At 43.7% G+C, this 27,271-nt stretch overlaps 1 protein-coding gene across 1 annotated transcript; it reads left to right on the top strand.

The window, feature by feature from the left end:
* On the top strand, window positions 1–27,129 carry LOC144095398 (kinesin-like protein KIF28). Its single transcript, XM_077629151.1, has 22 exons — window positions 1–171; window positions 1,561–1,693; window positions 2,958–3,037; window positions 6,303–6,417; window positions 6,561–6,672; window positions 8,199–8,306; window positions 9,525–9,655; window positions 10,172–10,242; window positions 10,441–10,501; window positions 12,058–12,213; window positions 13,210–13,334; window positions 15,435–15,595; window positions 15,967–16,098; window positions 16,536–16,690; window positions 17,053–17,201; window positions 17,874–17,957; window positions 18,041–18,103; window positions 19,631–19,777; window positions 20,851–20,976; window positions 21,606–21,779; window positions 25,844–25,924; window positions 26,992–27,129. The coding sequence occupies exons 1-22, from the start codon at window positions 1–3 to the stop codon at window positions 27,127–27,129; spliced, it is 2,673 nt and encodes an 890-aa protein (XP_077485277.1).
* Window positions 27,130–27,271: the final 142 nt, after the last annotated feature.

Genomic DNA, 27,271 nt, shown 5'->3' with positions numbered 1-27,271 from the left:
ATGCGCGAGCAGGAGACGCAGCTCTGGAGCCCCGGCCAGAGCCAGAGCTTCGAACCGCGCAGCTTCACCTTCGACCGCTGCTTCTGGTCGCACGACGGATTCCTGCGACTGGACGACGGCTACTGCGCCCCCGATCCCGAGCACGAGCGAGGAGCCCTCTACGCGGATCAGGTAGATCTTCGCCAGAGGTCACGCATATGATTACTATTACGGCGGAAGCCTTTAAGCGCTCATACTCGCGGGGACGGTGTCCGTCCGGCTTATCTTGGCGCGGTGCCAGCTGCTACCCTTCCCCTCACCGGAGCGCATCCTCCGCGCACCCCCAGCAGCAGGCGGCGCATGCGCATGTGCGCATCGCAACAGTGACGTCAGTCACGCCGCTCGACCCAGTGGCAGCTGCGGCGCGCGGCGCACGCACAGTTGTGTACAGCAACAGTATAGCAACAGGCAGTCGAGGTGACACAGTAATCAGGAAGCCTTTCGCCATGCACACTTTAGGCCCACAAAGCGTCCCCGTATTTTTTATTATCATCATCAACCCAACTATGTCCACAGGAGGAAGGCCTCTCCAAGTTACCTCCTAATAATCCCTGCCCTTTGCCACCTACAACCATTTTATCTGTGGCAACTTCCCAATCTCATCCGCCCTCCAGGCTTTCTGCCGCCTCCTGCTGCTTGTCTCCTTCTCTTGGAATCCACTCGGTTACCCTTAAAAGTCTATCGCTTATCTTGTCTTCGCATTATATGCGCTGCTCTGGAACACTGCCTCTTCTTTATTTCAGCTAAGATGTCTTAAAATCGCTTCAGTTCCCATATCCATTGCCTGTACTCTCTCTCTCTCTCTCTCTCTGTACTCAGTCTGTACTCAGTCTCAGTCTGTTCTGTACTCAGCCGAGACTGGAAGTTAGCGAGAGGCGATTCCTTCCCGTAGTTCGGGATTGATTTGAGAGAGTATGAGGATGGCACACTAGTAAAATCTGCCTCTTCCCGCTTGCATAGCTTATAATAACGACGGCAAGCAGTTGGGAAATTGAGCATAACGAGTTTTGCGGCTATCATCTCCAATCACGCAGCGCACTTGCTTGCAACTAAAGAGGCTATCGAAAGCTAAACAACGCCTTTGTGCATTGTGAACGAGGTGAGAAAAGAAATAAAAATTAGTTACTTTACCTGAGTTGTGGCGACCGCTTCAAAAACTTATTAACTTATCTGGCGTATTTGGCATCTTTGGAGTTGAAGTGTTTTGCTCTGTATCTTTGTACCTTTGGAGCACTTGACAGTATAAAAAAGAAGTGGTCAACGTCTAGCCCAAACATAACGCAGAGTTCTAGAAGTTTTGCCTATGTAAAGTTATTGGCGGGTGGGTTGAAGGGCGAAAGGAGGTGTCTCGCATACAATTAATTTTCTACAGCTTCAGCGGCTTTCCCATTGCTCCAGTGAAGAATGTCATTCATCTACAGACTACCCGGAAATGCCCACAACCGACTGGTATTTTCGTGATTGCATAACTGACACAACCGCCCTTTTCTTCCCGCATGCTTCGGGTGTCTTTGTTCGCAGGAGCGCGTGTACAAAGAACTCGGACGAGAGGTGGTGCGAAGCGCCTGGCAAGGCTACAACGCGGCACTCTTGGCCTACGGCCAATCCGGCTCTGGAAAGTCTTACTCCATGGTCGGCTACGGCACGAACACAGGTACGCCCTACGTCTTACATTCTTGTTGTTTAATCAACAAACATCCGCCAGCCAAAAGCCAAAATTGGCCGGTTCCTTCATGAACTCCCTAACCTAAAGAAAATTCCAAACAGTATCCACTGAAGACGTCTTCCGCTCAACGCTACTGTCGTTCACGATGTCACAGACCCGGGCTAACAAATTTTTTGTATAAATAGAAAGCCCTTTTTGGCTATAACAACACTTCAGAATGACCGAAGAGAACAATAGGATGATATCGAGCAGCCCTCATCCATGTTGAACTCATTTCATTTCTATCTTAATACAAAAACAATTTTCGTGCGTATATAAGAGCATCTACTTCCTAATGTAGCCGGGTTCAGCGTAGCACTAACTTTTCGAGCAGCAACAAAGCATTTAACACATTCCACGAACTGGTAAAACTCGCTTCGTTTTGAAGTCGGCTTAGAATTCTGAAATTGTTTCCAAAATTCAAAATATTTCAATGTTTATTTTTATTGTGCTTGGAAAAACTTCTACGCACGTTGAGCGCATATTACGAATCCCAAATTAAGCGTGAGTATCTCATCAGTCCAACAACAACAAAAAAAAATCCCCCACCGCGGTGGCTCAGTGTTTATGGGTTTAGGCTGCTGTCCCGAAAGACTTCGGTTCGATCCCGGCCTTGGCGAAATGCTAGAGACCCCTTTATTGTACGCTGTCATTGCATGTTAAACAACCCCAGGCGGTCGAAATCATCCGCAGCCCTCTACCACGGCGTTTCTCATAGCCTTAGTCAATTTGGGACATTAAAACCGGATAAACCAAACCAAACAAAATTCTTTTTTTATACGTCTGCTAAAATCGGGAGTTAGCCTTTGAGCACGAGGGGGCACACTCAGTGCCCGTTTAGGAAGTGACTTATTATCTACGTCGCGTCGCATGCTCAAATACTAACCGGACAGACCAGACAAAGACAAGGTTGTACCATGTGATGGAATAGGACAAAGGAAAAAGGTTCATATAAAGCGCTGATTTTGCGCACTTCCAGCAAGAGTGGATTTGTTCATAAGTTTTCGTGTTCACTTATTCATATGCTGATGTGGTCTATTACATAAGTCAGACTTCAGACTGATCCCCAAGTTAAAAAAAGTTCGTTTTTTTTTTAAATATTCATGTTTTCGTGCCAACGCTGCACCTTGGCCTATACGGAAAATTTAAAGTTCCATGCTGCTGTTTTCTCCTCTGTGTGTCATTTGAACCTGTTTTATTCTACAATACGCAGGAATGGTGCCGCGGCTCTGCGAAGACCTCTTCCAGGAAATCGAAAAGAAGCGAAGCGTAGGCAAGCACATGGAATTCGAGGTGGGAGAAATGATTTGATGACATCCCTGTCCGTAATCCGATTAGTTTATGGCGAGAGGCTCAGAGTCAAGTCGTTTCTGAAGAGGAGGGGGGGGGGGAACGAAGTAGTTATTCACTACCTGATACAAAGCATATGAAGTTATGATTGTGCTTTCTGTGCTCAAGAAAGGTTTTATTGCTCTTTCGAAAGGAAAAAAATATATTATCCAAAGCCGCTCGTTTAAAATGTTGCAAAATGGTAAACGAAGAAAACGCACTGTAATTCGTTTTCTCTGAGAACAGTGCTATTTATCTTACGCGAAAAAATTCCACGATGCTAATGAATGCAAGAACTAACCAACATTTCGTGTGCGGTTCCAGCGCTGCCTAGTGAAGAGACCACCGAAGGACGAGTATAATTAATGCAGCGAAGGAAAGAAGATCACAAAATAAAGTAAAAAAGTGAAGGATAGCTCCTTTAAAACCCTCCCTGGCAACAAAGCAGACGTAGGAGGGAATGCGAAAAGGTTTCTTGCTGTTCCACCGCACTTCACATCTCATTATTCTTGTTCCTCCATTCGTCCTTTTGACACTGCCCATTAGATGCACGGTCGTTAGTTTTTACCCTTGTTACTAAGGCTCAAGGCTGCGACCAGCCCTCCTTGTAGCCGGCCGTACCACTCACGAAAGAACGTGCACGACGGTGCCAGAGAACATATGCAAAACTGGCTGCTGCCTTTTTCGCGCAAATGTATGGCGCTGCTACACTGCAATAAGAAATTGTCAGCCATTACTGATTCCAATGGCAGGACACGTGTTTCATTCCTTTCTTTGTGCGTGTGTTTGGGGCTTTCGGCTAGCAGTATATTTCCGCGTCCTGGCAGTGCATATTGCTTGAATCTAGCGCAATTTAGGAAGTTCTCTTAAGTTCTGCAACGCACATGAAAATCAAAACCGGCCTGAAAACGTGGAGCCAAAGCGTATTCTCGGAGTCTGACGCTGACACTGTGCCGAATGTTTTGAGAAAAGTGAGCCACGACTAGTGAACGCACGCCGTTGTTAAGTTACAGGCGTTGGTAAGGTCGTTTTCTGCCCTTACAAAAAATTCTTTAGACAGTCTATAGACTTTCCATAGACGTCGGTCTATAAGGTCTATAGGCTCTCTATAGACAAACCCTAGAGAACCGTCTATTGCCAACACAAATCTTATAGACAGTCTACAGACAATCTATATATGGCCATACACGTTTGGTATACTTTTATCTATAAGCAGCCTATTGACTATGAATAGACAAAAATAAATATCTATAGGAAGGCAATAGAGTCTATGAGAAATTTGTGACTGCCTATAGACCATTTTTTTAAGGTTGGTCATGCTCAGGCAACATCTCTCTGTGTTAAAGCTTGCCCCATGGCACGCTTCGCAATGGGATACCTTTAGGCACCACTGTCCGCTTCCTCTATGCGATTCATCAATGTCACCTTCATAATCATCATCATTGTCATATTAAGGCGATAGCCTTTATTGGCTCATACTCCTGGCTACCGTCCGTCCGTTACACCGCCACCTAGGTCACGTGACCTATACACGTGGCGCCACGCTCGCGCCAGCTGCTCTTTTCCTCTGTCGTGAAATGAAATCAAGCGCTGCAAATTCAAATCAGTGCAATGAGTCGCAAACAGCTTTCGCCTTCCCGCAGTTCAGAGATATCAAAGTACCTCCAACTAATTTTTTTTTGTTTAATCGTGGGTGTCCTGTACATACAATTATGAGTAGTACAGGATTAGATGCCGAAGCATGACTGCCCAGGTAACCTGCTAGCGTTTTGAGTTACTAATGAGGAACTGTGACCTCCGTGATAGCGCGAGATTCAGGCGTGGCTGGCTCATTTTTCTAAAAGCGGGAACTTGTCAATAAGGAAAAATAGAAAAAATTGTTCGTCCATTTCCCATGGCATGTCGCTAGCGATTGCACCTGTTCTCTGCCTTTCAGTGCGAATGCGGGTAGGCATGGAGATTAGCGAATGGTACCACTTAAGAAACGATACTACGAGAAGGTTCAATTCTGCCAAAACCAGCCGATTATGTTTGCACTGAAATGGTGGCTGGGTTATTACGGTACTATGAAGCACTCGGAAATATGCCTGGGCCAAACATGCAGAGCCGGCCAAACCTTTAGGCTGCGTGCGCGACAGCCGCGTTTTTCGTGCTCCTACAGCATATGACGGAAAAAACTTGCGAAAATGTCGAACCTAAGCAGATGTTTTCTAAGCCCGTGCTTAATATTGAGCTCTGATCAAGTTTTCTTCGTCGGAAAGCGCACGAGCCCAGAAAAATCGTTCGTAGCGCACGCTAGCTAAACATTTGGCCAGGCTGTACACCGTTATTTGTGACAAGAATTTCCACAGGTTGTTGTAGTTTTGAAAATGATAGTTCCAAACTAACTTTCGTTCAGAACGAATGCTCGTCGTATTCGTCCAAAAATAGTTGCCAAAGAAATGAATTCAAAAGAAAGGGACATTGAGTACTTCCTTTGAAACTCCACATTTGCTGTCAAAGCTGTGCGAACAAGTAGGCTACTTCTCTTACCGCGATGACGACAGATAATAGCTTCACCGCCGTCTATTGGCGTAAAACGGTATCAAAGCATTGTACTCAACCTGCGGTAAGCACTCTACTAAGGGAGATGCTTCAGAACGTGCCGTTTGTTTCTATCTTAACCTTCTCGCCTAAAGAGAACTGTTTTTTTTATATTCTAAAGCGAAAGCATTACATGTCCCATTACCACGAAAGCCTGCCGCCGTTCTTTGTTCATGAGACGAAATTCGGGCGGTGTCAGAACGCCTTGTATGATGTTACAGCACATGTAAGTAGCCAGGCATAATCACGAATGACGAAACGTATTGTACTATGGCCTATGAAAGTCATGACAATCATTCTGCAACTTAGCATGTCTTTGCACTTTACAAATAACGTAATTTAAGGGGCACAGAATTCAGAGTTCGTTCAAAGAATGCACATTCATGACTCGCAGTCATAGTCAAGATTCATGACGTACTGACATTGTGCAGCCTAGCATGATCGAACGCATCCGATATGAACATATAATGTTATCGCATTCTCACAAGGAAGCAGTCTTAAGTGTCGCTGCGGGATTTTCTTTCTTTGCCCTTTTCAACTTAGAAATCACAGCTCAACGACAAGACGATAAGCCAAAATCCGACGACAGTTCTTAAAATGTTTAACTCTCAGGCAGCCCGCAATCTCCACTTTTGTCCTGTTTCAGGTGGAGCTGAGTATGCTGGAGATTTACAACGAGGCAGTGTTTGACCTTCTGGTCGTACCTCAAGGAAAGAGGAAAGGGCTCAAGGTTCGAGAACATCCGAAGAAGGGCTTCTTTGGTGAGGGAAATTTTCGTGCTTGAACAAGAGCTTAATTCACGCAAAGCGCTCAAAGGACACGTAGATTTCTAATCAACGCACAGTGACCTTTGTGTTTTATCCACGATTGTTGTTGTCTCTTTTTTTCTTCCTGAAACCACCAGCTGAAGGTCTCACGCGGTGCCTGGTCACAAACTTCCGTGATGTTCTGGCCCGCATAGAAGAAGGAACGACCAATCGGAGCATTGCTTCGACGAACTCCAATGCAACCAGCAGGTGAGGAGAATGAAGCAGCGCTGCGCACGAGCTGCAGATGCCATGGGCGAGAGAATGTGCTGACGCTAGTTGAGTATGCTAAGCGTAACAGTGTACGCTGATCATCAGTGCATAGTGTAGAAATATTTGCCGCTGGGGGATAAATTTTCTGTACATACTGCTTTCGTCAGGCATCAGAATTTCCCTATGGAAAGAAAAGCCTAAGATTGGGCGATTAATACTTGCACGCCGCTCATCTTGCCCAGTGAAGTTCTGGCGCACACATCAGTGAAAATGTGCCGCCAAAGCTTCTTTCAAAGGCAGGTGCACGTGCGCTGGATACATTGCCGTTTGCGCACTTTTGCGGCAGCCATTTAACTCAGGTACACCCGCGGGCAAAAGACAATGAACCATCGCATAAATACATTTCAAAGTGCATTTATGGTTGAATTAAAAGGTTAATGACACTATTTTTGTTCTAAGATGATAATACGTAGAGCCACATTCAACGCATGCCGCATCGCCATAGAAAGGAAAATGTGTTGCAGATGGAAAGCAACTCATTTTCAGCAATAATCATGATGAAATACTGCTTCCATCCACTTCAATCCGCTTGTTTCTTTTCTCCTGTTGGTGTTTGGAAGAAGGAAAACTAGCGGAGACGACTTGTGATGCGGTGAAAATATTCTATTGCAGCTACATAAATAACTTCCAGAAAGCAGAAAGTGTTTGGGTAACATATTAGACATTGGACAACATGCAGGAAATATAATACGTCAAGAGCCACGAAATTTTCATGTTAATACTTTAAGCTACCGAATAATCTGCGGTACTTTATTTCTCCGGAGAGTTCTTCGGGATGTAGTATATTTGAAAGCAGAATGCAATTACGATTAGCGTGTGCGAGAGCCCCGGGACAGTGATTGCCAAAATGCACATTGTAACTAGATTAACTAGTCTCATCGTTAACGACATGGCGAGAGGGCGACTTCAGTAAGCCTATGTTTTAACTTCGGGCGCAGTCCAACAACACTTCCTTGGCAGGGTCGTCATTGTATACCTGGCAGTATTATCCGGTAGAAATAAGACTGGGTTAAGCCTTGTGTTAGCCTCGCTTTATCAGACGTTTCTCGTCAAATGGCAGGCTTGCTTTCAGAGTGAGCCACACACAGCCGTCAGTGCTGTATCGTTTCGCAAATTTTTGTTTCCCTTATTTTGACGGACTTCCATTGCAAGCGTCATCTTCGCAATACCTGTCCCTCCGGTGTCGTCAGCATGCCACACCCGTCCTCCAGAAGGCCTCCGCTTACCTCCGCTTACCCTACCTGATTACCTTACCTCTCCAACCATGTCTTGCTCATATCCAGCTTTTAGACGCCTCCACCCGTGAGAATCCCACGCAACACTGTAACGTAAAAGCGAGGGCGAAATACTACTCAGACTCAAGGAGAAGGCGATCACTGTGGAAGCGGAATGTGCAACCAGCCATGAAAACGCAGACTTTTTGCATCACATCGCATACCTGTACATTTCTTTATTTTTTCCAGTCGCGCTCACACCTTGGTAACTCTGATGCTCATCCAAAGGACGAAAAGGCCTCCTGGTCCAGAAACCACAAAGACATCGGTTGTTCATCTCGTAGATCTCGCAGGAAGGCAAGTGTAGTTCTGAGCATTTAACAATCTACTTCAGGATTCAAGGTTGTTGAACAAAATCCGCATGGGAACACGGCAGTTGGATGTGCAAGGCTGCTCGTGCTTTTCGATTAATTCACAATAATCTTTTCTGGCGATCGTAACTCCGGCGCTATACGCTGGCCAATTACGAAATCAAGCCGAGATGGCAGAGAAGTTAAAAACAGTTTTTGAGCACGACGGGATTTAAGTATCTAGCGTTTCGTTTCTGTCTTTCACTTAACTTCAAATTCCGGACATCTTGTGCGCCAACAGTGCTATTAGTTTGTGTTTCATTTTGCAAATGTCCAAAATGCATTTGAGATTCGAAATGGGTTATCAAATTGGAACTGTAAAGCCGTTTTACGGCTTCACGTGTGAAAAATTTGAAAGGACGAGAAACTAACACTAACACCACAAAACAATTTAAATGCATTTCATCAAAATACACTTACGTTTTGTCAAGTCTTTGAAACTAAGCAGCGCCTTTTTAACATTGTGCAAAAGATGTAAAGTCCCTACCTAGGGGCATTTGAGGAATAACAAATAAATAAAAAGCTGTGGTCTACAAGATACGCCAAGAGTTCCTAAATTCTCCTTGGCGTATGAATTTTCTTCTCGTAACTTGTCGCAACTCATTTGTCGCAACTAAGCCGCACAAGTTGGCAGTAGAGGGCAGGTGTGCATGGTTTCGGCTGATATGCGAATTTACGCCTGCATGAAAGCGCCTTTTTCCTGGTCTTCCTCTGCACCTTGATGTATGATTAAAAGCGTGAATGATATATCCGGCACAAAGCTTTCAGTGTAAGCGCACTTTAGAGTTGGGTACAATTGTGCTCTCCCGCCTCAAGAAATTCTAATAAATCCCCTGCTGGCATATATGGTATACCTTTGAAGTAGTACCCACTTTTGATTAATGGCTACTTTTCTCCTGTAATGGGCTTATATTAACTAATATCTACCTTTATAATCCTCGCTGTCCATATTTTTCGCAATAAAACATAATGTGAAAGCTTTTCACAATATCCATTGTGTGAAAAATGAGAAAGGAATTCAGTTCGCACTTAAAAACAGAACGCAAAAACACAGTTTTTTCCTCTTCATTTTAAGTAAAAAATTCGCATTTTTTCCCTAGTGATCCTGTGCAGAGCTTTGTAAAAGCACTTAAGCATTCTAACCACGTGACATCTCTGGTTTCAGTGAGCGCCAATCTGCGGCGCAAACGTCGGGCGACCGCCTTCGCGAGGGCATCGCGATCAACCAGTCGCTCTCCTGCCTCGGAAATTGTATCCATGCCCTCGCCGAGAAAGCCAAGGGAACAAACCTCAAAGGTTAGCGATGTGTTCTCACGTCATGGATAAAGAAGGCAGGCAAGAAAAAGAGCATTGACACAGAAAACATACAAGCGCATTTGGGAATTGTGATTAAACTTGAAGCTTGATCTGGAATCAATCAAATATGCTGCTGGAATATGGTACGGTTGCAATGTTTAAACAACCGTGAGGGTTGCGTTGAGAAGAGAACAAATGTCCTTTGTTTCCTTCTAATTTAAGTGTTAAACTCGAAACCTCATCCTGTAGTAAAAGTGCATTTCCGTCAAGAAATAGTTATCAATACAGAATTCATTGAAGCAAAAACTACCGACAGCAGACGCTGAATTCGCTGAATTAGTTATGTGATAAATGGGGGTTGTCATTCGTGTGATTACTGCTAATGCTACTTTGCTATACCCAAGGTTTATTTTGATAATCTTATCAGTTTTAATGCATTGATAAAACAGAAAACCGCTTGCAAGTGCGTTGGCGACTAATATGCCCATAAGTAAACCGTTTATGTTTGCTTCTCAGTGCCTTACAGGGAATCAACGCTCACTCGATTGCTTATGACAGCGCTGGGTGGAAACAGTAAAACAATTATGGTGAGTCATTTTTGTGGTCATAGGGCACAGTATACATACTTCAATAATCTTTATGCGTTTCCTTGATCATTTTTTCATTCATTTTAAATGTTCAGAGCACACTTTTTTTTTTAAAAAAGCATCCCCCAATGTTGCAAACCTAGTTGTAATGGTCGTTATTTTCTTGTACTAATATCTCTTTATCTGTGTTATTTTCAGCTAGCAACTATTAGTCCATCGGACGTCAACTACGAAGAAACGCTTTCAACGTTACGCTATGGTATGTAAAATAATTTTTACGCTGCCATTTCATTTTGCTTGCCGTACTCTTTAGCGAACACTTGGAGACAATGAGCCCATCTTACTTCCTAGATTAGGCCTTAGCAGGAAGTGTAGAAATGGCTTAAACAACTGGCACTTTATTTCTGAGCCTTACATTATATGTATTGCCGCAATTTTCCACAGCATACAAGCACATTCTCATCTCGTCTGTAATTAAAAAGTTGTGTTTTTGTCTCATACAACATCGTCGAAATAATCGGCACTCAACGCCTGTTTTTCAGCCCGAATTTTTCATACCTTATCCGTCGGTGTCTACAAGTCATCCTCATTGCTACTAAATATGCGGATTATATTCTATTTTATATCTGCACTTTTTCTTTGAAATTTGCAAGCAAACCGAATGCAACTTCGCACAACCAGCTAGCGCCCAGGTCCACGGCGGCACGCACGCTGCTGGGATCAAAGTGCGAGTGTTAGGAAGGAATTGTGAATTGCGGAGTTTTAACTTTCAGAAACGATACATCATCTATCAAGGACGCCCTGGTGGAAGCCTAGTGCTGCACCCCTCTCCTTTCCCCTACCTGGAAATCTCTTGTCTGTTGAAGTGAAGCCACTCCCCCTGTCCCCATCTCACCCCCATAGCTAGAGGGCTGCTCGCCCGCCCACCACCACTTGATTCTCTGGCCCACTGCAGGCGCCCAAGTGTGCCTGTATAGAAAACTTGTGGCAACGAAACTGCCATCGTAATGCGAGCACGACATGATAAACAAATTTTCCGATGCATGGTAGCGAGAGACAGAGAGAGAGATGTGAATGATATGATATGTGAACTGATATGTGAATAATATATCACAAGAACCGCTGAGACATATTTACATATTCCTTATATATATATATATATATATATATATATATATATATATATATATATATATATATATATATATATATATATATATATATATATATATATATATATATATATATATATATATATATATATATATATATACATATTCCTTATATATATATATATATATATATATTTCTAAAGCCACAGTAAAGTTTACTCCTCGCAGTTCAGTTCCGCGAAGTGCTATGACAACTACGAATGATAGACACTGATATGTGAATGATATATCACAAGAACCGCTGAGACATATTTACATATATATATATATATATATATATATATATATATATATATATATATATATATATATATATATATATATATATATATATATATATATATATATATATATACACACTATAAGGAATATGTAAATATGTCTCAGCGGTTCTTGTGATATATCATTCACATATCAGTGTCTATCATTCGTAGTTGTCATAGCACTTCGCGGAACTGAACTGCGAGGAGTAAACTTTACTGTGGCTTTAGAACGTGTCATGTTCTATTATGCATGAATTTGCCAAATCCTGACTATCTTGCGTATTCGCAATCTCAACTACTGTGAATACAATTCAAAGACATTCAGGATCAAGGGCCCCCTTCTCCCAGTGACATTTCAGAAGCGATCAATTTTTTTGCAGCGGAGCGGACGAAAGAAATTAAGAACCTTGTTCGCGTGAACGAAGACCCTACGGACAAACTGATCCGGGAACTGCGCCAGGAGAACGAAGCCCTAAAGAAGAAGCTTGCAAAAGGAAACGTCGACAACGTTCTCAGCGCTGGACTGACCGACGAAGGTCAGCCTTACTTCGAAATAGCAGCAGACTCAGTTAAGCAGACAGGCGCCCCCAAAATGAGCCCCTAGGGGAATAACGTCACTGCACAGCACACGACCCAGACATTGCGCTCGACCATCACCAATATATTAAAAACTTCTTAGAAACTTATTGCAACTTGTGTAATCTAAGCCTAAGATATTTTTGCGGGAAAACATTTATTCGTGAGATGAGCTCTGTTTGAAAGTTTCGAAAAGGTATGAAACCGGGCAGCGCTCAATAATTTATAACAAATCTAAATTTTTAGAAAACCGTCCCCAAATTTTCTAATAAGATTCGCACTGATTCTGGATTTTCATATGATTGAGATCTTCCATATTACTGCAGTATAAATATTTTATAATTGAAACAAACTGTAAAAATCGTAATATTTTGATATTTAAGGAAATTATGAATTAACAATCTTGCTTCCCTAGATGTCTATTACCTTGAAAAAATGTTACTGTTTGGGGAAACTGAATACGTCAAAGTGGAATCAAACGCTCAAGTTCCAAAAAGTGCTTTTTGAATCATAAACAACCGTTTATTTTAACATGAGGTGGTCAAAGCAAAAATGCAAACGATGGCTAGCTCAGTAAAACAGATTATTTTCTTTACATTCTGCAATTTTATTCAACGTTATTTTTGTTTAAGGCGAAAAGGTATTAAAGATTAAAATGGAATTAATAAAATAAAGATAACTTGTTACGTTGAATTATAATATGTATGGACAAGCAAAAATACGGCGTCTGTTATATTTTGCCTTTTGGCTGTTATTTGCTTGGCGATAGATATAATCGTTAGCGAAAGCATACTTGTAATTTTTTTCGCTGCCTTTCTTGTCAAAGAGTTGCTGGTCTTAACAATTCTTCATCACACAATATTGAGCTCTTTCTTGCTATGCGAAAAAAAAAACTATTGCAGTGAACAGCACCGAGGAATCGTTTTTTGATCGCCACCTTTTATATCTTTTTCCAGAACTGAGTCAGCTCAAGCGTAAATGGGAAGACGACATGCAAGCCGTGATCAAGGAGAACGAGGCACAGATGCTCATCATGAAGCAGTCCTACGAAGAGAAGCTCAAGAGTGCCGCTAAAAAAGAGGTTCGCAATAACATCGTATCATTTACTTTCAAGTTGTGATCGTGTGTTATTATTACGAAGTATGCCACTGAATTCCGTTATTGCAATGAACGGAGAGTGTAGTAGGGGCTCCTCAGGAAAGACAACTCGGTTCAACTGCGCTCTTTCTCAAGACCGCTGTTTCCTGTTTGCTGTTTCCACAGCACTTGCTTCTACTGAAGAAGACTCGACATATGATCTTTTATATGCTGCCTTACAATTTTTTACAGCAGAGAAGAAAGTAGGACAATTTGCCTACTTTAGTGGGGAATACTTCATATCAAGGATTAGCAGCGTGGAAGCCTCCTACAATTTTTCAGCCTTCTAAGTATTGCATACAATTAAGAGGCGAGGTGTGTATATTAATGCGAAAGCCTTTAATGGCTCATACTCGCGGTGAGCGTCCGTCCGGTCACGTGACCGTGTCCGTTCGTTACATCCTGTTCACGTGACCTTGTCACGTGATTGCAACCTGCCAACTGGACTGCGAGCAACTGCCCACTGTGGCGGGTGGTGTCATCTGCCACCAAGCAACAACCGCGCATGCGCAGCCTAACGTCACAGCTCAAATTTAAATCAGTGCAATGAGTCGCAAACGGCTTTCACCTTCCCGCAGTTAAGAGATATCTAAGTGCCTCCAATGAATTTTTGCTGGTCGACTAGGCAAGGCGTTTGAAACATTTTTCTTAATGGCACGAAGCTGCTACCCCTTTCAACCAAAGTTGTTCAAGCGAATTTTTTCTCTGCTCTCTGTAAACGTGTAGCGCTTCAGAAGCGGTACTCGGTACCAGTGCCCACGGTAATCAGCGGTGATTTTAACTTGGGCAGCGAATTAACCTGATCAAGAAACCCTGAGGCAGTTCTAAAATTACGGCTTCTTAATAAGGATTCTTCACACTTGTAATTTGAAGCCTGGTTAAAACCAGCTGTTCTTTTTGTACCCTTAACAGCGTTTTCTAACGCAAAAAAAACTAGCAACGCGCTAGAAAAACAATTGATAAAAGTCAATTTCTTTGAAAATTCATATAAAGCCACGAATGGTTGAGAAGAAAACTAAATAAAGGTATGGCTTAGAAAGAATGACCATCGCATCACGTTCCGCCTCCTTATGATATCTGCAGTCAAAAAAATTTAGTGGCCTTTACCAAAGTGCAACCCAAGAAAACTGGCCTTTTAAACAAACTGCAATGTATCATTAAGAAACCTTCTACTTAAGAAAAAAAAATTATTCTGCTAGAAAAAAGGAGTTCAGTTGAGTTGAGTGGTTGTAAACTACCGGTGGGATTAGCCTTGCAGTTGCTGCCGGCAATTGCTCCACCGTAGCGACACTTAAATAGAAATCACAGAAACACTGTCCGCAAAAACCCAAATAGACACTCCTGAGGTCACCATGTGGAGGCCAAATCCGTGTCCTGCAGGTAAAGTAGAAAAAGGCGAGAAGCATCCCTTCTACTCGACTGGCTCCCGCACGGGAAAACAATGTCCTGAAGAGAACTGTGAGGAACTCCTGCCTTCTGGAGGGATCCCGAATAACACAGCCCGTTCCGCGTTGTACAAAGTACAGCACAAGAGGTAATGTTCTATGTCACCACACACACCACACGTTGAACACAATGGTGACAACGCTAGGCCAGTCTTATACATCCACGCCGGCGTACGAGCAGAATCCGTGCGAACGCGGTGCAGCAAAGTGGCTTGGTACCTTTTGAGACCCTTGGTCACACATGGCTGATGAGGAGAGCTCCACAGAGAACTGAAGTGGCACAACACCACATCTCTGAACATTTGCTTGACTTCATGAGGGACTCCATGTACTGGAATCCCGGAGAGAGCTGTATGGGCGAGGTTGTCTGCTATCTCGTTGAATAAGACACCTATGTGCGAGGGCACCAATTGAAAACGTATAGAGAAGCCTTTGCTATGTAGATTCTGCACCAAATGTAGGGATCTAAGGCTCAAGGCATCAGTCGGGAACCCGTACTCTAACCTTTGAAGGAGTACGAAAAAAAAAAGGACACAGAGCCACTGTTTCCGCAATGTGTTCCGGCGAATTTTCTCTTGTATCTTGTGGTTTTTTTGCAGGACACAGACAAATTATTAGCCGAGGAAGAAAAGAAGGCCATTCCACACTTGAGCAACTTGAATCTGGACCCCCTTCTTTCTGGACGCATAGTACACATTCTTCAGAAGGGAACGTCGACTGTGGGCAAGGCTGACGCTGATATAGCCATGCTTGGTGTAGGGTAAGAAGGACACGCGGCCCATCGCAAGAGGCTGTCAACTATATATTGTGGTTTTGCTTCGTTCCCTGCATGTTTCTTAATAATTGAAACGCTCGGTTCTAAACGAAAATGTTTTGCTCTAACCTAATTTTTTTACGTTAAACAATGCAAAAACAGAGTTTCAGTCATTCATGACACATTACAGCCAGCCATTACGAAATCATGAGACAATCTTATTTTTGTTTTCAGGCTTGTGCAAATTCTTACGCATTTTGACACCTGTGTAGAAAAGCTAGGCCATTGTTCTCCCTAATTTCTTTTTATTTCTGGCCTCGTAAATCTCGTAAGTGAGGTGTCTTTTCGTGTCCTTGTGTCGGACACTGCCTTTCCAGAATCCAAGACAAGCATGCTGTCATCCAAAGGACAGACACGGAGGTTACCATTCAGAAAGGATGTCCCGAGGCGAAAATTCTCGTCAATGGCTCGCCCGTAACGTCTCCAGTGACGCTCAAGCACAACGACAGGTCGGTCGCTTTTCTTTCTACCAAGAAGAAAGAATCTCGTAGATGTGCGCATAATCATAAAAATTTACGCGAAGTAAAGCAACAGCGGATAGAAAAACTTGGCGAGTTAGGTTTCAGTACCGTTCCAGATTGCTGTCGTTTTTCGTTAAAAAAACCGTGTACTTGCCAACGACGTCTCGCAGTCGTACCCATACCTGGAAATGTAACCGCGAAGACTAGCTTTGACGACTCTCTCCCGTGTGGTCGTTTCTTTATGGGGGGCGTACCATCTTCTGAACGCACGAGCCTCAGTACTTGAGAGGGGAATTTTTTTCGTTTCAAAGCGCCTACAATAATCACTGATTGAGCTTTATTTGCAGTGCTTTTTTTTCTGAGATAAATAGTTTGCGTGAGTTGGTTGCGTTGCGAATGGGCTCTTTTTTTTCTTCCCGGGGCAGGATAGTCTTCGGCCAAACTCAACTGTTCCTCTTCGTCAATCCGAGGCAGCACGACAGGCATGACCTTTCAAAATACCCAGAGGTGACGTATGAAATGGCTCAGGAAGAAATCGCTCTCAGGGCTGGGATCAAGTTACACGATGACGATTCACTAGGTGAGTATGAAGATTACCCTGGAATCATTTCACTGAGATATCATGAGTGAAATTTGCTCAGTGCCTCGTAGTTCAAATGTCGAATGCACACACACACACACACACACACACACACACACACACACACACACACACACACACACACACACACACACACACACACACACACACACACACACACACACACACACACACACACACACACACACACACACACACACACACGCACACACACACACACACACACACACGCACGCGCACACACACACAATTCGCTTATGCCCATGCCTATGACGATGTTTCTGAAGCACAAGTTAGACACCCTTTTTACGAAGTGACATCTTTTGTGCTCGTTACTGCAGAAACTGCACTGCTGAACCGAGACATGATAGAAGTACTGCCAAAAATTGATGAAGCCAATGCAATTAGCGAAGAGTTGGATAGGGGTGTCCGATTTGAGATCTTGCTCGTCTCGCCGCAGCTGCTTGGAAAGCAGCTAGGCCGCACAGAGGTAGGTGCAAGATAATCTTATCGAGAATATATATTTTGCAGATCTCTCCAGCCATATAAAATATTCGTTATATAGAAAAACTGTTGGTACATTTCTTGTTATCAACATCGCTGCGAATGATTTCATCTGTTCATGAATTTTAACATGCGCATGCTTGGCAACTCTTACCGTCCATGGTACTTAAGCAGTTGTGTGTTTTTGTGAGAGTGAGAGAGTGAGTGACAAAAAAATTCTCTCTGCGTAGTGGTGAACACAGCTGTCTGCATCAGCAGATCAATGTGCCACAAAATTGAAAGAGCTGGGAGGACTAATTATTTACTTGGCCCTTTACGAACGCTGCACAAAATACCAGCCCTCCCCATTCAACGATAATCATCTAATACTCTCCTTCTTTCTTGTGGCCTTAAACTGATCATTTTTCATCCCCTCCAAGGTATACGTAAAGGCTAGAAACCTGAAAACTGAGCAAGAATTTGACTGGACAAAAGAGAAGTTTCTGAGCCGTGCTTTTGCTATGAAAGATATGTACAGCAAATATGAAAACGGCGAACAGTGGGAACTCGACGAAGTAAGTGTCATTCAGCAGTCTCCGCAACATAAATTGCAGCGCACGTGGCTTGCCTGCCATAAAGTGTTACCTTTATACATTACTTTTGAAATTGACCTTTTCAGGAACGAGACCCTTTTCTTGAAGACCCGAACGCCGAAGTGAGGATAGGCACCGTTCAAGTTTACCTACAACCGCTCGCCTACATGGTAATGAAATGGGCGCAAACCATTTGCTGGCATTTCTTGTAAAACCGTACTACTAAGAACTTTCTGACGCTCCTGTTGCGCAGGTGGATTTGAAAGAACAACTCGAAATTATCAACTTCAAAGGGGAAGAAGTTGGAATTCTGAACGTAAGACAAGCCATCACTCATTCCGTTTTGATCTCAATATTTCGGTCATTGATTTCCTCTTCGAAATGTGCTTCTTTTAATCCATTGGTAATGCGAAAGTCTAATATATTGTTCATCGGCAAAGAAACCCGGTGTTGCGTGCTTTGGAAAGTAGCAGGGGCCCCTACATCTCAGATGACGTCACTGTGGTATCAAAGAATGGTTAAATTTCTTTCGAAGGTGCGGAGAATTGAACACAGGACTATCAGAAAGCGAGTCGAGCACGCAGCTTATGGGACACAAAATCACGTTGCTTCTTTGCTAACAAAGGTGAACTTATTATATGCGTTGCCTTACAGCTGTATGCTGTTGAGTAGGTATGTCATTAGGAAGAAAGAGAAAAGTAAAAACAAATAAATAAATAAAAATAAAAAGCAAATAAAAATTTAAAAGAAACACTGCTTTAGCATTCTAGGCACGTACTTGAGTCTTAAGCGCCCTCCGCAATTTTTAGTTTACGTCCTAGAACTTCACAACACTTACGCGAACACAAAGGGCGAATCGCATGCGCGCTGTAGCTTATCGCTCCAAGTACACCAGTAAAGACGCATCCGAGGGCATTCACAGAAGATTCCTCAGAAACTGTGAAGTGATTTATTGCTTCTACAAGAACAAAGAACACCAACATAAAATTAAAGCGAGGTGTGTTGAAACTGCCGGCGTTGTACACGGAATGTTTGAGCGACGCTTTAAACATGGACTAAAAATACAGTAAAAATAGCGTGTGCGTCTTGTTGGATGCACATCGTCTGCTCAGCGTATGCATCAACCATAATATAAAAATTATGGGGACACTTAAGCTTTGCCTTACACGGGTATGACGCGACAGCGTTAACGGTTATTTGCTGCTCTTTCTTTCTTAGTCTTCCTTTCTAATTTCACACACGCATTAACATGCATTACAAGGCATACTGGACCACGTGTTGCACCACAAGACACACAAGGTCTGCCTTTAACAAGGTGGATGAACGTGCTTCAGTGACCTTGAGATAGCGCGTCTGACTCGAGACCTTAGTTTTCCGGGTTCGATACCCAACTGATTGCCCCAATTTTCTTTCTTCGTAATTAATTTACTGTACATCCTTATATGCCATAAGGACATTTCATTAATGATACGAGCTCATAGTTATAAATTAACCGCAGTTTTAATCACTTTCATTCCACAGGTCAACGTGTGACGTCACAACTCTCTCAACCAATCCTGAAATAGTGTAATAACGCGTACTGCTTTTCTTGTGAACGTCTGCTCTAATGTTGTCGCGTTTAAAATTCAGGTTTGCTGGACTGAACGACTCATTTTTCGCGACTCTGTTTACCCCTGTAGCAGTCGTTTACCGCCTATATGTTCTTACACATTGATATAACCGTGCTGAGGCACTCGGCACGATTCAAACTGCACCAAAGCTTCAAAACTGCTGAACTTGCCAACAAGTATTTCAAGGTTTTAATGCCTTCTTTGAAGGCTCATAGCACCCTTTGTTAATGCAGGTCGAGATGGTACCTTGCTCAGAGTCGGGACGAGAATACACGGAGGAAGATAACGTCTACTTGGACAGCCCAGGAGAGCTTGTTGGCCGGGACTTTAACTTCGTTGTTCGCATTCTGCACTGTCGTGCGTTACCTAAAAGGTTCTCGGTAAGCGTAGAGTTCGCTCTCCGAAGCTTCGCCGAAATAGATGTGTATCTATAGACGCATAATCTAAAGCTAACCTCAAATCGCGCGAAAGATTAGGACTGCTACCCTTTCAAAATACCCGATACCACACTGTTGTCTGAAATTCATTCCTCTTCTTTGTCACTATGCTTTAGACTCTATATCTGCGAAAATGTAAGAGAATTTAGGCGTGTGACGCACTCCATCACGAAAAAGCTGAACACGAACGGGAGAACACAGGTGGGCACGCATTAATGCGAATATCTTGATAGGCAGAAGTTAAGAGCCCTGGTAGTTCTCACAAAAAGTGCTCATCGACGCGCACATCGTTAGATGACCTTCGTTGTTCAAAGTATGCGAGTTTTGGCCCTGACAGCATTATACCGTTTGTTTTTGTTTTAATTTCTCTGGAGCCAGCCGCAATAAATAACTTTAAGCTATTTTCTCCGCAGTTTTATTTCGACCTTTCACAGTATTAAACACATTATTTCCAAATAAAAGCTACGGCTTTTGTTACATTCCTCCCGTTCTATTGTATGCCAAAGCAAGCTGCTCCGAGCCAGAAAATCGCTGTCGTAAAGAAATGTTCAGTAAGGCAAAACGCATCCTGAACATTTTCAATGCCAGCTGTCAGTAGAACGTTCGCTTCGTCCTAGGTGTACCCTCACATGTTTTTGGCAGGCTCATCGACTAAAAGGGACATCATCAGTCCTAACAGCATTCGAGCGTTAAATAACAATGTGGAAAATAATGCAAGATAACTCCATTCCAGTATTTGCGCTATTATCATTCCAACGAGACAGCCCAATAACGCAGATTAAAGCACAACGAATAGCCACCGCTGTTAGCGCGCTTTTTTTTAGTAATTTATGCCATGCCAGCTCATTCGGAAGTAGGTTTTCTGGAATACTGCCGTCAAAATACCGGGACAACTATGTACACCATGGGACTGTGTCTCAGAGCTCTGCCAAAGAAATGATGATGTTTTAATTTACTAACACAAAATGGCGGGTGTTGTATCTAAACAATTTTTTCTTATGCTTCTCTATTTTCAGGATATACGCTGCAAATATCGCATGTTTAAAGATCAGGAAGACACTGCTACAGAAAGAGTCTCTGGGACCTCTGACCCCGACTTCAACCACACAAAAACATTTTCCTACCGCCCCGCTACAGTCGAGGTAAGCGCATAAATTAAATCCAAAGCCCTGTGCTTTATACGGCGGAAAGATCGGGCTGCTCAGTAAAAGTGATCTTTACTGGTTAAAGGGCAGCAGGCAACCAGCGTCATCTAAGGAAATATATTCCATAGTTCTACGTCTAGGCTCAAATTCTCCTGTAAGAGAGCAATAGCACTTAACAAAACACGTTGTGGGGCTAGTTGGTGAAGCATAGTTTCTCGAAGTTCTTTATAGTGCTACAAGAAAAAAAAATCAAGGACACAGGAAGAAGTACACAGGACGGGCGCTGACGAGCGCTCGTCCTGTGTACTTCTTCCTATGTCGTTTCTTTTTTTTTTGTAGTGCTATAAAGAACTTTGAGAGCAACAGCACTCTGCTTTTTCAGAGGAAAATCAGTGGTATGCTTCAATGGCGATTAAACTTTGAAGCATTTTTATGTGCTTGCGATAAAGCGTTATTTTTTTTTAAGTTTAGAAATTCTTGAGAAACAACCGAATAGAGCACTTGAATCTCAAGAAGCTTTGTATTGCGTTAAATTAGCGGAGTTCATCAAACAACAGATTTACAAGATTGCTCGCTTTATATGAAGATTTCCGTACTCTTTCTGGACCATGCTTTGTTCTTTTCAGCTGGTGGAGTACCTTTCCGACTCATACGTCGCTATCTCAGTGTGGGGTGTCCAAGTGGCACCAGTGTCGGCCACTGGTGTGCGACCCAAGGGAAGGGTGTTGAAGAAAAGCTTCCAAGAAGACCTCATCAACCAGACCAACGCGCTAATGAACGGATTCCGAATCAATGGCAGGGTGAGCACATGAACCTCAATGATGTTGTTCGCAAAGAGTAAATGCATACAGCAAACCTTGTTTCCTGCAGGGCACAAGGCACCTTGGCTTTGTAATCGTCCTCTATACCACAATTGTGAATGTCATTGGTGATTACTGGCTTCTTGTCTCTACGGTGGTGGAAAATTTTGTAAAAACAGCATAAAATTCTAGCAGCCGTCGCAGTCACTTCATCGTCCTCCAGAAGTCTGGTGGCGTTCGCATTCCTGAATTTTTGCGAAAAAAACTTGCTTTTGAAGTAATTTTAGACACATATGTAAATAAAATTATGAAACTGATACATAATATAGCTGATACTACAGTGAACAAAGGCGAACAAGACGCGCTCGTGGGGTGATTCTTGCTCGAAGGTAGTGCTCGCACCCACCACGGTGGCTCAGTGCTTATGTCTTACGGCATTTAATTGCTGAGAACAAGGTTGCGGTATCGAATCCCTGCTCCGACGGCCGTATTTCATTGAAGGCGAGATGAGAAAGACGTTAACTTGCTTTGTGATTTCAGTAGGACGCTGCAGGACTAGGACCTCAGGTTGTCAATATTCATCCGAAGTTGTAAACTACGGTGATTTTTTCTCTCTCCTTCCTTCCGCCCGCTCCTTCTATCTTAACCCCACGGTGCGCCTTTCGTGTCCTTTATGAGTGAGCACTTTTCCTTTCCTAACAACCAGTATATATGATCTACATTATTACGCTTCTCTCGTGCGCTACATAGCCGTTACGCTCTCTGCAAGAAGACTCTGTCGCTTTCGACCGTCCCATAGGCTCATGAAAATAAAAAAAAACGAGAAAACACATTTATACTTCGCAGTGCTTTTATAAGCACCTATACGTGGCATCTTATCCAGGAAGAACTTCATAATTGCATGTTTCGATGGTATTCGTGATGTTTTTAGGGCCAACATTTATGAGTTTCACTTATCGTGTTTCATCGCTTTCTGACAAAATCAATATTTGTAACGTTACCCTGAGAATGCAGTACTGAAGAGCGCACCGAAGAAAACACTGTTGAGCTTGAGTTGTAATGAGCTCTATTTTGCAGAGTTAGTTATGACGTACGGTGCACTTATATTCTCAGAGCTCTCAGCATTAAAATTGCTCTAATTAGCGAGTAACCTAGCACATACACAGCTGTCAAAAGTAAATGAAAGTCGACCCTCTCGAAGACATCTAATTTCAAATCACGAAAGGCTTTCTCCTTTAAATTTGTTGGTGCACTGCGTAATTGGCACTAATACGTTCAGGCTGCAGGCATGTGTTACTGAACGCATTTAGATACGGTAATGAAATTAATTTTTTAGCTAATACTGCCTTTGTTAAACTTTTGACCGCGGGTGTACCATAGCTGCAACCATGGCTGCAAGACTTCCCTTAACCGGATACTCTAAAAGCTGTCGTTGGAACCGAGACAACCATTTATTGGGGCGAGGCAGTGATATCCAGTTGACGTAATGATGAGATGTAAGCAGATCAAATTAAGTTGTCATTGTCTCTATCAATCACAAACCGTATGTATGACCAGTCTCCGCACAAGACTTTGTTTTAAAGCGCTAGCACTAAGGCGTCCACCGAGCCAATGTCTGTCGGTCAGCTTGTGCGGCCCCTCTGTGTGCCCACTGGGTTCTAGGCAACCTTAGGGGGCTCGCCTGCAACCTAGGCGACAGGTAGGCCAACTAGGTCACGTGACCTTGTGACATCATCCTAACCTGCAACCGGATTGTGAGCAAACAACCCATGGCGGCAGGTGTCAGTTCAGGTAATGATAGGCCGGAAGAGTTTGCCGCGGAAGAGAAACCTGACTCTCACAAGCCCCACCTAAGACAGCACCTTCTTCTGCAGGGCAATGGCTCATCTCTTAACTGCTGCACCACTGCGCAAGTGAAGTGGAGACCGGACTCCTAGCCCACCAAATTCGCGTTTGGCCTACTGCGAGAATTTAGCATGATCTTTTCCCTATATTTATCGAGTATGGAAGCTCTCGCACATTTGAGAGTCACTAAATTTTGTTTTGGCTCAAACAAGATTCTCGCACACATTTGAGGCGTATTTTTCGTAATTACCTTAGGCATTTCCGTTTCTGATAAAAAATGGAGATCGCATTTTAAAAAAACCGCAACTGTTGAGTAAGTGAATAATGAGACACCCTGCCTAGCTCTGCTGTCTGTAGATGCGCACAGTTCTAGTAGATAGACCTATGCACCACTGCCACCCGCATGTTTGCTACATCCCGTGATTCAATGTACGCGACTGTCGTTTAAGATCCGCCCCTCGGTATACGATCCAATCAGCCATAAGCAATCGAGTGCAGGAGCAAACATTTGCAGTAACGCCATGAATAGAAATAAGGAATGAAACAGACTCCTCGCTTTTTATTCACCGCCCGACACGGGACATCGATTTGAATGCGAGACAAACCCGAACTACTGCACTGCAAGAGCAAACAATTTCGTCCCGCTTTTATTACCAAGTTTTTCCCTGTTCCTGACTTTGTTAGCAGCACTCGTTCGTTCTGCAAAATGGAGCATGCATCGTTTGCACAGTTTTATGAAAGTAGCTACTATCCTTTGTTGGCGTTCCCGCGAGAAACCTCGTTGGGAGCCTCACAGTATGCAAGAAATTCTTATCGTCCATTTATTGTCGCGGTTGTTTTACGAAGAGAATTCCATTCAAGGCTATGCTTCTCTACCAGTAGTTTATACAACGTCAATCACTCCCCGTTCAATAAAAGCTTCACAGACAGAGACAGAGGCGAGAGAAACGAGTTTGTTCAGAATACAGTCGTCCACTTTTGCCGCATGGTGCACTAGCACCACAGCGCGGCAGTGCTCACAGGTTCACGATGTGGGTATAAGCGAGGAAGAGCATGTTCTGGAGTCTCCAGTGAAGGAATCGGTTAAAATAAGAAAATCTTCATGGTCAATATGATAATGAAATTGTGGAACGCACAACAATTTGAATGCTGACATCGGTAACTAACAGCCATAAAAAAAATCCAAAACACTTAGGCCGCGGCTGTCGAATTTCGATGGAGGCGAAATTCTAGAGGCCCGTGTAATGTGCGATCTCAGTGCACGTTAAAGAACCCCAGGTGGTCGAAATTTCCAGAGCCCTTCATTACTGCATCCCTCATAGCCAGAGTCGCTTTGGGACGTTAAACGCCAATAAACGATAAACCAAAACACTTAGCACTGCAGAGAAAATTCCTCAATTATAGCACAACGCTTGTCCCTCAGAATTTCGAGGAATATAAGGCTAGTAACTGCTGGAAAGAAGCCCATTTATATGGAAATATATTTCCTCCTGTCGAAAGTTAATATTTGTCGTGGGTGCCTGGTGGGTGCCTGGATCAGTGGGTGCCTGGTGGTTTGGAAACATTGGGCAAGCTGAAGATTTTGGGAGCAGTATTAGACGCCTTCAACTCATTCACACAGCTGGAACATTTCAGACACGTTCTACTGCTTTCATCTCGCTAACTTACCCATTTAATGCGCGCTACGATTTTAACTACTATTAATAACCGGTCAGTAAGAGCACCTCTTTTACCAGTGCGCAAGAAAATGCGCTTCATGCATTGTGAATACGTACCTTAGTTTATTGGTTGCCTCTTTTGTCTTATGGGGTTTAACGTCCCAAGGTGACTTAAGCTTATGAGGGGCGCTGTAGTGGAGGACTCGGGATAATTTCAGCTGCCTGTTGTTCTTTAATGTGCACTGACAGCACAGTACACGGGCCTCCAGCATTTTGCCTTCATCGAAATGCGACCGCCACGGCCGGGATCGAACCCATGTCTTTCCGGTCAGCATCCAAGTGCTACAACCATTGAGACACTGCGGCAGCTGTTTGTGTATTGAAAGAATCTTTGCATAGACTGGACAACTCATGCGCTTTATTTAATGCGGTTCTCGATTATAAGGCGTTGCAACATCGCAAAGAAGGTGCCGCGATCCGCATTTAATATTTAGGAATCTTTCTTTGTAATACACACCATCTAACCATTATTTTTCGCTACCTGCTTTTCCTCCTCTACAGAACGTTGATCCAAACAAGCAAAGCATCATCGTCGAATTACTGCTCATGAAGAAGCAACAGGCTCGACAAAACCAAAAACTGGTATGTCCAGCATGAATTCTAAGAAATGGCTTGTACAAAGGCATAAGCTAACAACGCACAGATACCCGAATTGAATGGCGCGTTTGTCCCGCTCTATGGTCACCTCTATGTTCCCCAGCACATAGCTGAGTAAAGGTTATACTGTGAGAAGTTCGCACTGTAGCAGCCTTCGAATGCAAGAACTGAGTTTGCAGGCAGCTCTTGAAGGAGGTTCAGCATATCCGATGCTACTGCTCATACTAGAACATCGAAACTCTACAGACCACAGAAAAAGAGGGAGGAGCCGCAGGAGCAGCGGGCAGGTTGCGATGAAGCCACAATGTCACGTGACCTAGGTGGCCCACCTACCTCCTAGGTTGCTATCTGGGAAGCACCTGCCAGAGCCATGCCCGTGATTTCTCGCTCACAACGCCGACGCCGGATTTGCTGGAGAACGGGGCATTCAACGCTATCGCGTTAAAATCCGGATTTGTCAACGAGGTGTCTGTTACAAGAGGTTCTCATAGATGGCGCCAGCCACACCAGCAGTGCATCGGATCTTAAGCTTGGAGCATCGCGCCAAGCGCAGCGGCCGTCGGCCGCCGCCTTCCTCCTCTCCCTCATATAAACACGGAGCAGACGATATGACTCACGTTACACTCACGCTTCGCCTCTCAAACTGCTACGCAACAGGCTCATCGTAGCGCTCCTAGTAACCGCACCTATGTAACCTACACAGGCATCCAACCCCTGGCCCTCGGGTTGCGAGTCACACACGCTACCGCTACGCCACGCAGGCACGTTCGTGCGGCTTGGTTAAAACGTGGCCTTATGATGTGTCATGTGGTCTTTCACATAATGATAGTGATCGTGAGATAGGAAATAGTGTCCATGTCGGCGTGGGCAAGAGGAACCGCTGTCGCATCAAATGCTTAAACGGAGCTTAAGAGTCGCCCCAACTTTTTTCCCCCTTTCGCTCCCGCGAAGTGGACCTTCGCGCTGTATTCGACTAAATACGGTACCGTCGGTAAAGACGGCACATGCTCCCAAGGGGAAAAAACTGGTTTCTCCTGGTTTCCATTCTGCAGGAGAACCTCAGGCGGCTGGTGGAGTCAGCGGAATCGCAGCAGCAGAAACGCGTGCCGGTCAGCGTTGTGAAAGACTTGCTTCTGGTGTCTTCTTCTCAAGCAGCTGAGGAGCTTCTGTCAAAGCTGGAAGGTGCGTGACGCCGTTCGCAGCACTCGTTCCACAGTGCTATTAGTTCTGTTTGTGTTTTTGGGGGCTCCTGTTTGATTACGAAGAATTTAAAAAGAAGTGAAGATAAATTAATTTTCTATTTGGCCCGCATATGTCAGGATCGCAGGATCA

Source organism: Amblyomma americanum, chromosome 6 (assembly GCF_052857255.1).
Source record: "Amblyomma americanum isolate KBUSLIRL-KWMA chromosome 6, ASM5285725v1, whole genome shotgun sequence".
Lineage (NCBI taxonomy): Eukaryota > Metazoa > Arthropoda > Arachnida > Ixodida > Ixodidae > Amblyomma > Amblyomma americanum.
This window is presented reverse-complemented; position numbering and strand designations above follow the sequence as displayed.